This window comes from Ovis aries, chromosome 3 (genome assembly GCF_016772045.2).
Source record: "Ovis aries strain OAR_USU_Benz2616 breed Rambouillet chromosome 3, ARS-UI_Ramb_v3.0, whole genome shotgun sequence".
Lineage (NCBI taxonomy): Eukaryota > Metazoa > Chordata > Mammalia > Artiodactyla > Bovidae > Ovis > Ovis aries.
The window spans coordinates 194275351-194289167 of NC_056056.1; the positions used below are offsets into that span (position 1 = coordinate 194275351).

The 13817-nt window shown below is 41.4% G+C and overlaps 1 protein-coding gene and 1 non-coding gene across 5 annotated transcripts in view; one reads left to right on the plus strand and one right to left on the minus strand.

The window, feature by feature from the left end:
* Window positions 1-13817, plus strand: part of RECQL (RecQ like helicase) — a 45662-nt gene that overhangs the window by 1314 nt on the left and 30531 nt on the right. For 3 of the 4 annotated variants that reach the window (XR_006059419.2, XM_042247435.2, XM_004006798.6), the window contains exons 2-4: window positions 2050-2097; window positions 10263-10460; window positions 11321-11500. Coding sequence is in view for 3 of the 4 variants with exons in the window: in XM_042247435.2 (XP_042103369.1) it covers window positions 2082-2097; window positions 10263-10460; window positions 11321-11500 (394 nt within the window). In the remaining variant the exon portion in view is untranslated. Of the gene's footprint in view, window positions 1-2049; window positions 2098-9806; window positions 9896-10262; window positions 10461-11320; window positions 11501-13817 lie in introns of all 4 variants that reach the window. The other variant, XM_060413327.1, reaches the window with a different exon arrangement.
* On the minus strand, window positions 3103-3228 carry LOC114114272 (U6atac minor spliceosomal RNA). Its single transcript, XR_003589100.1, has one exon. It is a non-coding gene; the product is annotated as a U6atac minor spliceosomal RNA (small nuclear RNA).

Sequence of the window (13817 nt, forward strand, 5' to 3'; positions counted from 1 at the left end):
GTATTAACATTTTCTTAAAAGATACGGAATTGGATAGTGGTTACCTCATAGCAAACTTGGGAAACAGTGGGAGTTTTGCTTCTGATTTCCAGAGGCAGAAAGGCGAAGTGCCCCAGGTCAAGTTAGTCTTTCAAAATAAGCTAAATTAAGCTTTGTTTGTATGGCTATGTTGGTTTTGTCTGCCCAGGGACTTTTCAAGGCTGATCTCCCTTTGTTTTGGATTTTAAACAGTGTTTAGGTATACTTCTGACAGACCTGCTATACATAGCTCATTAATTTTTGAACATTTTTTACATTCAGCTAGCTTTTGCTATTAAATCACATCATCTGGGGAAGGAGTTTATAAGCAGTTTTTAAAAAATGGTACAATCAAAGGAGTTGTTTAAAATAGTGGGGGGAAATGGTTGTAGAGATGTAGACTACATTCTCTCATAAGAGTGGAGAAAGCTTCTGCTTTCAGTCTTGCTGAGACTGGATGCCTGGATCCTGTGTGCCTGGATGCTAAGTCCCTTCAGTCGTGTCCACCTCTTTGTGACCTATGGACCATAGCCCATCAGGCTCCTCTGTGCATGGGGATTCTGCAGGCAAGAATACTGGAGTGGGTTGCCATGCCCTCCTCCTGGGGATCTTCCCGACCCAGGGATTGAATCTGTGTCTCTTACATCTCTTATACTGGCACTAGTGCCACCCTGAGCCTTCACTATATGCAAGGCATTTTACTAGGTTACGTGGATACAGAGGTGAAGAGACTCAATCTCTACGCTGCTGGAGAACCTTACAGTCCAGGTGGAGGAAGGAGAAGGTGAAGTCGCTCAGTCGTGTCCGACTCTTTGCGACCCCGTGGACTGTAGCCTACCAGGCTTCTCCATACATGGGATTCTCCAGGCAAGAATACTGGAGTGGGTTACCATTTCCTTCTTCAGGGGATCTTCCCGACCCAGGGATCAAACCCGGGTCTCCCGCATTGGAGGCAGACGCTTTAACCTCTGAGCCACCAGGGAAGCCCTACAGTCCAGAGAAGGAGAATTATATTTCCATGAAATGGTGAAGGCATGTTCATATAGATAAAGAATTAGAAGTCCTTGGTTTACTCTTCTACTTAAATATCTTTTAGTGTTGTGACTCTTTCAAGCTTCTTAGCAAGTCACAGAAGACCCTACCTATTTTTCCAGCCTAGTGGTGGCTTCAGAATTCTACATGAGGCAGGGCATAGGGTGAGCAATTTGAGTAAGGGCAGGGTGATGCTGAAGCTACCTGCAGAGAACATTGACTTAGTTTCAGAACATGTTGGTTGTCCATTTCAGAGTTGGAAAAGGTGTTCTTGGAGATTATGGATAAGCTAAATAAAGTTCCTACCCTCCAGACTCACCTCCTTTCACTTGCTTGTGTGTACTCTTAAGTTTTAACCATTCAGAAATATTTCTTAATACAAACCAGGTTTTTCCCCATTTCTGAACTCTTTGTGTTCTCTCCATCTGAAATCTCATCCTTCCATGGAATACCAATTCCTCTTTTAAAATTGAGCCTCAATTGTAACCCTGTAGAGCAAATATTCAGTAAAATGTTAAATGAATAATTTGAGTAGTTTGTTAATGGGTTTTGCTTCATCTGGGATATTTGAATCTATCCAACTTACTATTTGTAAAATAGGTTCCACCATCCCAATTGTACAGATAGGGAAAGTGGCTGACAGGACAGATTGTTTTAAGTTTGCTAAACTCACACAATAATGTAATGGTAAAGCTGTTTAACCTCTACACTTTGCTCTTTTTTTGCAACTTCATTAAGTATTTGCTGGGTGTTTGTTAAATGTTTTTGGTGTCATGCTTGTTGTTATATTTGTGTGACTTTGGTTACTTCTCTGAAATCTAGAGAATTCTCCATAAAAAGTAGAGTGGGAAGAACCATGTAGTATTGTTGGAAGGTTATTGCAGTATAAAATTTACTTTCTAACATTTTTTGTGCTCAGTAATGACAGATTATCATTGAGCATTATCAACAGTACTTTTTTAAAAAAAAATGTTGCTCTGATTTTTCTTTCACTTTTAGGGAGAAATTTGGCTTTCCAGTTCGACTTTAGAATGGCATCCATTTCAGGTTAGTGAGATTATTCCATTTTGTGGTTCATTCCGTTCTGTTTCTAACTGCGTGTTTTCTCTGTCCCTTCCCTTCAGTTTTACTGTGAGTCTTAAACTACTTTAAAAAAAAGTTTTAGTAGGAATAAATAAAAATAAATTTAGAAAATATTTGTCTTAATAATTCTGATTATAGATTTTTTTCCAGGTTTCTTTTTATTGTTGTGAAATATGTTTAGACTTGCCATTTTAGCTCCTTTTAAGCAGACGATCAAGAGCTGTGCATGCACGGCATCATGTGCCTCATCCATCTCCGGAACTTTTCATCACTCCCCACTGATGCCGAGAGCACCATGTAGATGTATTGTTTTCAACAAATTTTTTCACGTTTTTTACATAATATTTGGTAATGTGATTCTTAAAAACACAAGGTAGATAAAGAATATAGACATACTGTAATATAAATTTTATGTTCTCAATATTCTGTTTTTAATACTGCTCTGTATTTTGTTGTTTTATAGTGGGATTAAAGAATTAACACTTTGAGTGTTGGTTTTGAACTTTTAGGCTGTCTTTATTTTTCAAAAGTAAAAAAAGTTGCATTGAACATCTTTGAATCAAAAGGTTTGTGTACTTCTTTGATTATTTCCTTAAGATAAGTTCCTCAGTGGTATCATTTAAAATATTTTTATTTTATTATTTTTTTAATGTTTTCTTTCAACTATATTATATCACTTTTTTAAAATTAAATTTTTATTTTTACTTTATTTTACTTAACAATACTGTATTGGTTTTGCCATACACTGACATGAATCCACCACGGGTGTACATGCGTTCCCAAATATGAACCCCCTCCCACCTCCCTCCCCATAACATCTCTCTGGGTCATCCCCGTGCACCAGCCCCAAGCATCCTGTATCCTGCATCGGACATAGACTGGCGATTCGTTTCTTACATGATAGTATACATGTTTCAATGCCATTCTCCCAAATCATCCCACCCTCTCCCTCTCTCTCAGAGTCCAAAAGAAAAACAGTGGTTAGATGCCATGAAGTAGCTGGCAATGCCTTAACCGTATGTGTGTTGTCAGGCCCGAGAGCCTCTTCCATCCTTGTCAAGGGGAGTGCTAACCTTCTCTCCTTTCATACAACACTAAAATATTTTTAAAATATAAAAGAAAGACGTCTGTTTTACCTTTTCCAGGCAGCTTCTCTTGGTATTTTGATGCATTTCCTCGCATTGTTTGTTTTAATAAACTTGACCAGATTCTTTTGTGCTTATTAGTGAAGTTTTGCTGTTTATTCAGTTAAGAGGTGGATGGTAGGAGGGAGGAACTATTCTATGGTTATTTTCATGTTCTTTGTAGGATATAGTGAATATGACCTTAGCACTGATAGTGGAGTAACAAGTCCAGGTTCTTAACAAACTTTCTAGGAATGGTTTTCTTAAGTATGGAATCCTCTTCTCCACACCCCAAAACTTTACAATTTATTTAAATATAAATGTGAAAAAAATAGTGACATAGATTTTGTCTTCATCTCTCACAGCTTAATGATTCATACCAATAGCCTAAGGCTTAATAATAAATGGTAACAATTTAAGTTATATTAAATGCTAACCTAGGTATTAATCACTAAGAGACAAAAGTGTGGGTTTCATTGATGTTACTAAACCTTACTGTAGATGGTGACTTCGGCCATGAAATTATAAGACACTTACTCCTTAGAAGGAAAGTTATGACCAACCTAGATAGCATATTAAAAAGCAGCGACATTACTTTGCCAACAAAGGTCCATCTAGTCAAGGCTATGGTTTTTCCAGTAGTCATGTATGGATGTAAGAGTTGGACTATAAGGAAAGCTGAGTGCCAAAGAATTGATGCTTTTGAACTGTGGTGTTGGAGAAGACTCTTGAGAGTTCCTTGGACTGCAAGGAGATCCAACCAGTCCTTCCTAAAGGAGATCAGTTCATTGGAAGGACTGATACTGAAGCTGAAACTCCAATACTTTGGCCACATGATGCAAAGAACTGACTCATTTGAAAAGACCCTGATTCTGGGAAAGATTGAGGGCAGGAGGAGAAGGGGATGACAGAGGATGAGATGGTTGGATGGCATCACCGACTCAATGGACATGAGTTTGGGTAAACTCTGGGAGTTGGTGATGGACAGGGAGGCCTGATGTGCTGCAGTCCATGGGGTCACAAAGAGTCGGACACGACTGAGCGACTGAACTGAACTCAACCGAACCAAGCCTTACCTCAGTTGAAATAGTTATTTTTGGATCACATCAGTGAGTTATTCTATTTAGTAAGACTTTACTCTTTCTCAGTAGGAAATGATATTTTGAAAGTTGTTTATTTATTTATTTATGGCTGCATTGGGTCTTTGTTGCTGCACAAGGGCTTTCTCCAGTTGTGGCCAACAGGGGCTGCTCTTCATTGTGGTGTGCGGTCTTCTCATTGTGGTGGCTTCTCATTGTGGTGGCTTCTCTTGTTGCGGCTCCCAGGCCCTGGAGCGCGGGCTCAGTAGTTGTGGCACATGAGCTTAGTTACCCCGAGGCGTGTGGGATTTTCCCAGACCAGGGATCAAACCTGTGTGCCCTGCATTGGCAGGCAGACTCTCAACTTGTTGTGGATGACCAGGGAAGTCCCTGGGATATGATTTTAAAATAACTGAATAATGCCATAGATCAATTTTATTTAAGAAGAGATGATTACTTTAAATCATTGCTTTTACAATATTTCACCCCTTTCAAATAACTCACCTCTTCTATTGTTCTACCCGCTTGTTGACCTGTATTTGAAATGCCTCTGAAATTGCCTTCAGATAGTTTGTTGAGTTGGATTTGGTGGTTCCCTGGTGGTAAATCACTTCCCTTTCACTGTGGCCTTCAGTATGGGAGATCGTCAGAAACTGTCCTGCTTCTGAAGAATGATACCTCCCTTGTCTCAGCTGTAAGCTTAGGAGCAGGATCCCTGCTCAGTACCATGTGAGATATAGTAATAAGCCCTCTTCATGATGAATGATTGAAATCCTTCCCTTTTCAATCTCATCTCTCATCATACAGGTCACGTGTTGTCCAAGCTGGCATTAGAGATGGTTATAGTTTTGAACAAAAATATTAAAAGACCCTGATTTGTTACAACTAGCTCGACTGTCTTATATTCTGAGTCAATCAGGACTTTGTCCAGGGTACAATGATATTGACTTTGTAGCACAGGTTGACATTATCTCTGTTAGGTGGGATTCAGTGAAAGAAGCAGAAGCACTGTGAGTGATAAGAGGGATTGACTGTAGGAATTCTTGGCGGGAATTTGGGAAGTGTTTAGGCTCTTTCTTTGTGTCTGTTGATGGGCCTGGCATCAGTGGTGCCAGTAGATAGGAAGAGAACATGCTTATGCTATGGGGATTGCCCAAACAGAATGCTCCCTGTGAAGATGAATCTCACCAGAACCTGGACCAGTCTCTGGTTGTCTCAAAGCCTCCAGTTTAGGTGAGGCAGCACCTGTCAAATTGCTAGCGTCCTTCCCTGTTGAGTCGCACATGATCTGGCTAAGTGTTCAGAGAAGCCCAAGGAGGAGAACCAGCAGGATCCAGAGGAACTGCAGGCACCTCTGTTTCCCCAAGGGTATCTAGCAGCAGCTAGAATCATGGGCCCAGCTGCTGTCCCATGCTGGAGAGGTCACCAGACCTGACCTTGCACTGCCCTTCTTAAATATGGAAAATATAGCTACTGCTTAACTTCCACCTTCTAAAGCTCTGGCTTCCCAAGTTGACATAGCTCTGTCTTGTCCAAGCAAATGTATACAGATCCTCTCCCCGGAAGAGGACAGGGATTCTCTTTATTCATCTTTGGATGATGCTCATTCCTTTTCTTGCTCAATCACATCCTCCGTGATAATCTTCTAAGTTAAATCCTGAGATACAAAGTTAGTAACTATTAACACCTTTTATTTTAGGATTTAGGGGAATGGGAGCCAGAAGGTCAGTCTATCCATCCATTCATCAACTAACTAACCACCACCAAGAGAAATCCAAACTTGTCTTCTACAGGAATGTCAGAATAGAGGAGAAACGCTTAATAGCTATTCCAGTTCTTGGGTCTCACCTGATCATGTGCTTATAGCTGTTATTTTATAACTGCCTTTTCAACTTTCTGATCCCTTTGTTCTCAGCAAACAGCTCACTTGGTCATGGGGCCTTGCCTGGTGGGATTTGCCTTAGCAGTTTGCTTGTAATGGGTTTTTGTGGTTTTCCATACATTCTAAGCAGGGGATGTGGGAATACCAAAAGATAACCCTAGAGCAGGGGTCCCCGACCTCTGGGATCTAATACCTGATGATCTGAGGTGGAGCTGATGTAATAATAACAGAAATAATGTGCACAATAAATGTAATACACTTGAATCATCCTGAAACCATACCCTCCTCCACCCCACCCTGGTTCTTGGAAAAACTGTCTTCCATGAAACCGGTCGCTGGTACCAAAAAGGTTGGGGACCACTGCCCTGGAGGATCCCCCAATTCCAGACACATTGCTCCTCACCTCTGCAGTGTCATAGCAGTCCAGTTTCCTTTAATAGTCAGGATCATTTTCCCCAGCCAGTCTAGTAACCCCTTTCTTTGCCTTTTGGTTTCCTGGCCATGAGGAACCCAAACTGGCCAAGTGGTAATCAACTTCCAATTAAATGGAACCATTGCTTTTCCCCCTGGTAGAAGCAGTTCTAACTGGCCAACCTCTAGACTAGCAGAATCCAAAGTTTCAGGGATGGGAAGCAAACGTTTCACTAGTGGATCACTAGGGGATAATAGGAGCCATGTTTCCAGCCCTGTTTCCCAGGCCCATGAGTCCTGGCTGTGTGAGGAACAGCACTATTCACTGTTTTGGTAGTAAGCACTCTTTATACTGCCTTCCCGGAGAAGGCAATGGCACCCCACTCCAGTACTCTTGCCTGGAAAACCCCATGGACAGAGGAGCCTGGTGGGCTGCAGTCCATGGGGTCGCTAAGAGTCGGACACGACTGAGAGACTTCCCTTTCACTTTTCACTTTCCTGCATTGGAGAAGGAAATGGTAACCCACTCCAGTGTTCTTGCCTGGAGAATCCCAGGGACTGGGGAGCCTGGTGGGCTGCCGTCTATGGGGTCGCACAGAGTCGGACATGACTGAAGCGACAAGAAGAAGATACTGCCTTCCACTTGGTCCTTCCTACCATAATAGTCCTTACTCTTAGGTCAGGAAACCAGCCAGTTGCTGAATGCATGCATGCTAAGTTGCCTCAGCCATCTCTGACTCTTTGCGACCCTATGGACTGTAGCCTGCCAGGCTCATTAGTCCCTGGGATTCTCCAGGCAGGAGTACTGAATTGGGTTTCCATGCCCTCCTCCAAGGCATCTTCACCACCCAGGGATGCCAGGTTCCACAAGTCTTCTGTGTCTCCTGCACTGGCAGGCACGTTCTTTACCACTAGCGCCACCTGGGGGTATATGTTCTAATTACACCTGCTGGAGCTGGGGCGGTAACCACAGAATAGACCTCCTAGCCCTTTGTGTGATGCGCCTGAGCAGAACGGCATTGATCATGTGTTTTGCTCAAGTTCAGTCCATACTCTAACTGGTGGGTCACCATGGCATTATAGTTCTCCAGGAATTGTCAGATTACAGTTGCTGTCCAGGAACTCCTGAGAAGTTATTTTCCCTTTTCCGGTACACAATTACCTTGATTAAGATTCTCTGGAGAAGGATAGTGGCAAGATTTACTGCATGAAGTTTTAGCTGTATATGAGGGTCCTTTTTCAAAGGGCTCCAACCTCTACTTTACATAAGGAGCTTTGGATCTATAAATTGGCTCATTTCTGGGAACTGGTTGAAGGACTATGATTCTTTTGTGGTAATTCAAATCAGACATGTGTTCACCAGAATCAGGCCTTTGTACTCTGCCTGTACAGATCACATAATCTATTTCTATTTCAGACTTCATGATCACCTAGCCAGTGCCAAAGACTTTTCTAAGTGTTACTTCTGCTTATTGCCCTTTGGGTTTCTCTGGTGGTTCAGATGGTAAAGAATCTGCCTGCAGTACAGGAGACCTGGATTCCCTCTCTGAATCGGGAGGATTCTTTGGAGAAGTGAATAGCAACCCACTCCAATATTCTTGCCTGGGAAATCCCATGGACAGAGGAGCCTGGCAGGCTCCATGGGGTCACAAAGAATTAGAAACGACTGAACGACTAACACTTTCACTTTCTGTTGCCCATTTTGACAACCACATCTGCCTTTCCTTTGGTCATGAATTGAATTGCTGACAATTAGCCCCTGTGTCTTAGCAATCATCATTCTCATTGATTCAGGTGTTCTAGTTGAAAGGCAGTACTTCCCATGGTCATTCCTGGCTTACAGAGAACAGCCAACCCAGACCTCTTCAGGGGTTCATTCCGCTCATGAATGCATTTCTTACAGGCTTGGAAAAAGGAGGGTCTCCTGGATCCTCCTGGGGGATCGCAGGAGAGTGGATGATCAACCACTCCAGCATTCCCATCTCCCTAAGCCTCGAGTTCCTCTCCTTTAGTGTATACCCAGAAAGTTCTAGCCTTTCCATTTCATTGGTACCTACCCCTGTGTCATTCCATCCCAAACTTTCTGATGTTCATCTTTGGGGTCGGCTAAGTAAAGAATTAGAGCCACTCCTGGCCACTATATTTAGTGTACTAAGTCCAGAACTTCTTATTGAATCCACACGGATAAATTTGGCTTCATTCACTACTGTGTATTGTTGGGCTTCCCTGGTGGCTCAGACTGTAAAGAGTCTGCCTGCAGTGCAGGTGACCCAGCTTCAATTCCTGGGTTGGAGGAGATCCCCCGGAGAAGGGAATGACAACCTACTCCAGTATTCTTGCCTGGAGAATGGAGAGGAGCATGCAGTCCATGGGGTGACAGTCAGTCAGTCATGACCGAGCACAGCAAGAGGAACTGACTTTTGCCCCCTGTCGGCCAAGGTGAGCAGCACATCAGCCACAAGGTGAGCTGCAGCAGCGCCTGACCTTATGTCGACTGTAAGCCTGGCTGCTCTTTCATTTCCACCTTCCAAATCTCAGACAGATGTCACTGGTGGCCAGCCCTAAACCTGGATCACACAAGCAGTTGATACAATACAAAAACAGTAGAGCATCCTATTTTAAATCATAACCATACGATTTTATCTCATGGGAAGACATTAAAACTGGACACTTGATTAAAGCAGGCAGGTGTTTTAGAAAGCAGCAAGGATGTCTAAAATTTTCTAGCTTCCACTGATGTAAAAGGAAACCTCATTTTGACTTTAATACTTGGATTGTTTAGTATCATATGTTAAGGCTTCTTCATAAATTATTATGCTGCCCTTGTAATGCCAATTTTAGTAGCACACTTGATTTCTCTTTTTACTGATACGTCATCTTGTTTATAATCACCAGCTCCTTACCATGTCACAGTAGGAACCCAAATACAAATGTTTTTGTAAAATGATAGCTAAGTAGTTAGGGGATTACTTTTAGATAACTTCCTCTTGCATTAAAGTCTAGTCATTTTACTGAAGTGATTTACTGAAGATTGTTGGACGACTGGCCTCCAACATGATTTTTGTTATTGTTTAGTCGCTCGTCATGTCTGACCCTTTTGTGACCGCATGGACTGTAGCCCACCGGCTCCTCTATCCAGGCAAGAACACTAGAGTGGTTTGCTGTTTCTTTTTCCAGGGGATCTGCCCAACCCAGGGATTGAACCCACGTCTCTTGCATTGGCAGGTAGATTCTTTACTGCCGAGCCACCAGGGAAGCACACCGTGGTAAAATTAATAATTGTTATTTATTAAATGTTTAACTGTGTACCAGGTACTGTGTTAAGAACTTTCAAAATTCTGTCTCATTTAATTTTTTATAGCAATATGTGAAAGCTAGGTATTACCCCACTTCACAGATAGGGATTTTGAGGCTCAGTTAAGTATAAGGTACTTAGCCTGAGATCGCTTAGCCAGTGAGAGGAAGACCTAAGATATACCTCCTGTCTGGGTGGCTCCAAAACATGCACTTAACCACTCTTCTAGACTACTAAGTTTATACAGTTGATAGTGAGGAATACCAAGAAAATCAATCATAAGGAAACCTACAATTGTGATTAATTCTGGTCATTGTATCTTTTTTCTTCCCTTGTAGCTCTGAGTGAGGAACTGGATTCTATAACGAGTGAGCTACATGCAGTAGACATTCAAATCCAGGAACTTCTGGAAAGGCAGCAGGAGCTCATTCAGAAAAAAAACGTGCTAACGAAGAGAATAAAGCTGTGTTTAGAGGATTCTGAAGCTGGGGAGAGCAGTGAATGTGATTCTTCACCTGCCTCTTGGAATAAAGAAGGTTGGCTCTCTCTTTTTTTTTTTTTCTTTGCTAGTTTTGTGTCCTCTCGTTTCTTTGAACTGGAGTTGAATCATTGTGTCTGGGTTAGTGCTTTTCAATAGAAGTGAAACTGACCACTCCTTAAGTGGCAAGGGAGCAAGAAGGCAGATCATCCTTTACCCACGTCCTTTTAAAATGAAAGCCTTTATTATTCAGACCAAATATGTTTCTGACATATTGGAAACATATTTGCTTGGAGAAAGATGTTTATTTAACTCAATTTTCTCAGTTGTAATGAGAAGAAATTAAACAAGAAAAAATTCAAACTCCTCATCAAAGTCTAGTTCATTCTCCTGCCCTAGTGAACAAATCTTCCTTGATTGAGGATCTTGCTAAACATCTTGTTTATCATTAATTTAGAGTACTGTAACTCTTGACAGAATTGCAGTGCTTTCTGGGCTTTGTTGTCCAGTGTTGTCCACTTTTTAAACAAGATATTGACACCAAAAAGTAATATAATTGTTAGCTTTGGTTCATGGTATTTGCGGTTTCTGATACTGTGAATTCCCTGACCGACATTCAGACTATTTATCAAATATCTGACCAAGCACCTTTCTCCTCTGTAGTTTATTTCTCACTGGCAAATGTTGTCGTTTTATTCTGATGTACTCTTTCTGATGATATATCATTAAATTTGCTTTTGCCTAGCTTTGTGAGTTAAACTGATCTGAAAATTATTATTATAAAAATTAAATTATCCACAGTATTAAAAGTCTTATATATACTGATCTGATTCTTCTCTATTATAGAAGCAGCCATTCACATTTGTGTCTCATTTATATTCCTACATAGTTCTACTTAACTTGTTTTTCTCTTTCTAGATTTTGCATGGTCTGGTAAAGTTAAAGATGTTCTACAAAATGTCTTTAAACTGCAGAAGTTCAGGCCACTTCAGCTCGAAACTATTAACGTCACAATGTCTGGAAAGGAGGTATTTCTCGTTATGCCTACAGGAGGGGGAAAGAGTTTATGCTACCAGTTACCAGCATTGTGTTCAGATGGTGGGTATTAATAAACATTAATTCTAAGGTGAAGAAACATCATTTCTATGAATATATTTTTAAGTCTTAAAAAAATATTTCTAACCGTGTATTTGCCAAAATCAAGTGCATTTTTTGTTTGTCTCTCCACTAATAGATATTTAATGGAGAAGGAACTGGCAACCCACTCCAGATTCTTGCCTGGAAAATTCCACAGACAGAGGAGCCTGGAGGGCTACAGTCCATGGGGTTGTACACAATTGTAGACAACTGAGCGCATGTATGAATAGATATTTAAGTCACTTAGAGAGGCTATGTTAAAGGCTGAGAGTAGTTCATTCTTTTATCTGATTCCTGAAACATCCTTGAAAGCATGTTGTAGGAGAAAAAGCCCTAGGAAAGGAATCATTAGGCTTGGAGTCGAGCCCCAGGTCTTTGTGGAGTGTCAGCTGTGGTCTTAGACCCTGAAGATACTGGAGTCAGCAAATGTATGTGGTCCTTGCTTTTTAGAGGACTCACAGTGTCTGGCGGTGCTTTCTCGCACTTTAATATGCATAACAACCAGCTGGTGATCTGATCAACATGCAGGTTCTGATTTACTATGAGACCCAGATCTTGCATTTCTAATAGGCTCTCAGGTGACACTGATGGTGCTGTTTGAGGATCACTAAGGGTACAGAGGAACTAAAGAGCTTCTTAATGAAAGTGAAAGAGAAGAGTAAAAATGTTGCCTTAAAGCTCAACATTCAGAAAAGTAAGATCATGGCATCTGGTCCCATCACTTCATGGCAAATAGATGGGGAAACAGTGGAAACAGTGTCAGACTTTATATTTTTGGGCTCCAAAATCACTGCAGATGGTGACTGCAGCCATGAAATTAAAAGACGCTTACTCCTTGGAAGGAAAGTTATGACCAACCTAGATAGCATATTCAAAAGCAAAGACATTACTTTGCCAACAAAGGTCCATCTAGTCAAGGCTGTGGCTTTTCCAGTGGTCATGTATGGATGTGAGAGTTGGACTGTGGAGAAATCTGAGCGCTGAAGAATTTGATGCTTTTGAACTGTGGTGTTGGAGAAGACTCTTGAGAGTCCCTTGGACTGCAAGGAGATCCAACCAGTCCATCCTAAAGGAGATCTGTCCTGGGTGTTCATTGGAAGGACTGATGCTAAAGCTGAAACTCCAGTACTTTGGCCACCTCATGTGAAGAGTTGACTCATGGGAAAAGACCCCGATGCTGGGAGGGATTTGGGGGCAGGAGGAGAAAGGGATGACAGAGGATGAGATGGCTGGATGACATCACCGACTCGATGAACATGAGTTTAAGTGAACTCCAGGAGTTGGTGATGGACAGGGAGGCCTGGCGTGCTGCGATTCATGGGGTTGCAAAGAGTCAGACACGATTGAGCGACTGAACTGAACTGAACTGAACTGAAGTCAGTGCAAAGATCTGGTCTAGGGGTCTTAGGGAAGGCTGTCCTGAGGAAGTGCTATTTTTTATTTTATCTTATTTTTTTCATTGAAATATAGTTGATTTACAATGTGTTAATTTCAGGTGTACAGCAAAGTGATTGAGTAATACATATATATGTATGTATATTCTTTTTCAGATTATTTTCCCTTAAGGTTATTTTAAAATATTGAGTATAGTTTCCTGTGCTATACAGTAGGTCCTTGTTCGTTATCTGTTTTATAGATAGTACTGTGTATCTTTTAATCCTAAACTCCTAATTTATCTCTCCCCTACCCTTTCTCCTTTGGTAACCTTAAGCTTGTTTTCTATGTCTGTGAGTCTATTTCCGTTTTGTAAGTAAGTTCATTTGTATCTTTTTTTTTTAAAGTCTCCATATAACTGACATTTGTCTTTGGCTTAGCTTATTTCACTTAGTCTGATGTTGCTGCCAATGGCATTATTTTATTCCTTTTTTTATGGCTGAGTAATATTCTACTGTGTGTGTGTGTGTGTGTGTGTGTGTGTGTGTGTGTGTGTGTGTGTATGGAAGTAGTATTTGAGCTGAAAGCTAAAGGATAAGTAGGCACAGAAAGGACAGAGGAGGAAGGGAGAATGTTCATGCAGGGGAGCAGGATTTGTGAGAGGACAGTGATAAAGCTGGCTTACAACTCAGCATTCAAAAAACTAAGATCATGGCATCTGGTCCCATCACTTCATGGCAAATAGAAGGGGAAAAAGGAAGCAGTGACAGATTTTCTCTTCTTGGGCTCCAACACTGCAGATGGTGATTGCAGCCATGAAGTTAGAAGACACTTGCTTCTTGGAAGGAAAGCTATGAAAAACCTAGGCAGTGTATTAAAAAGCAAAGACATTCCTGTGCTGACC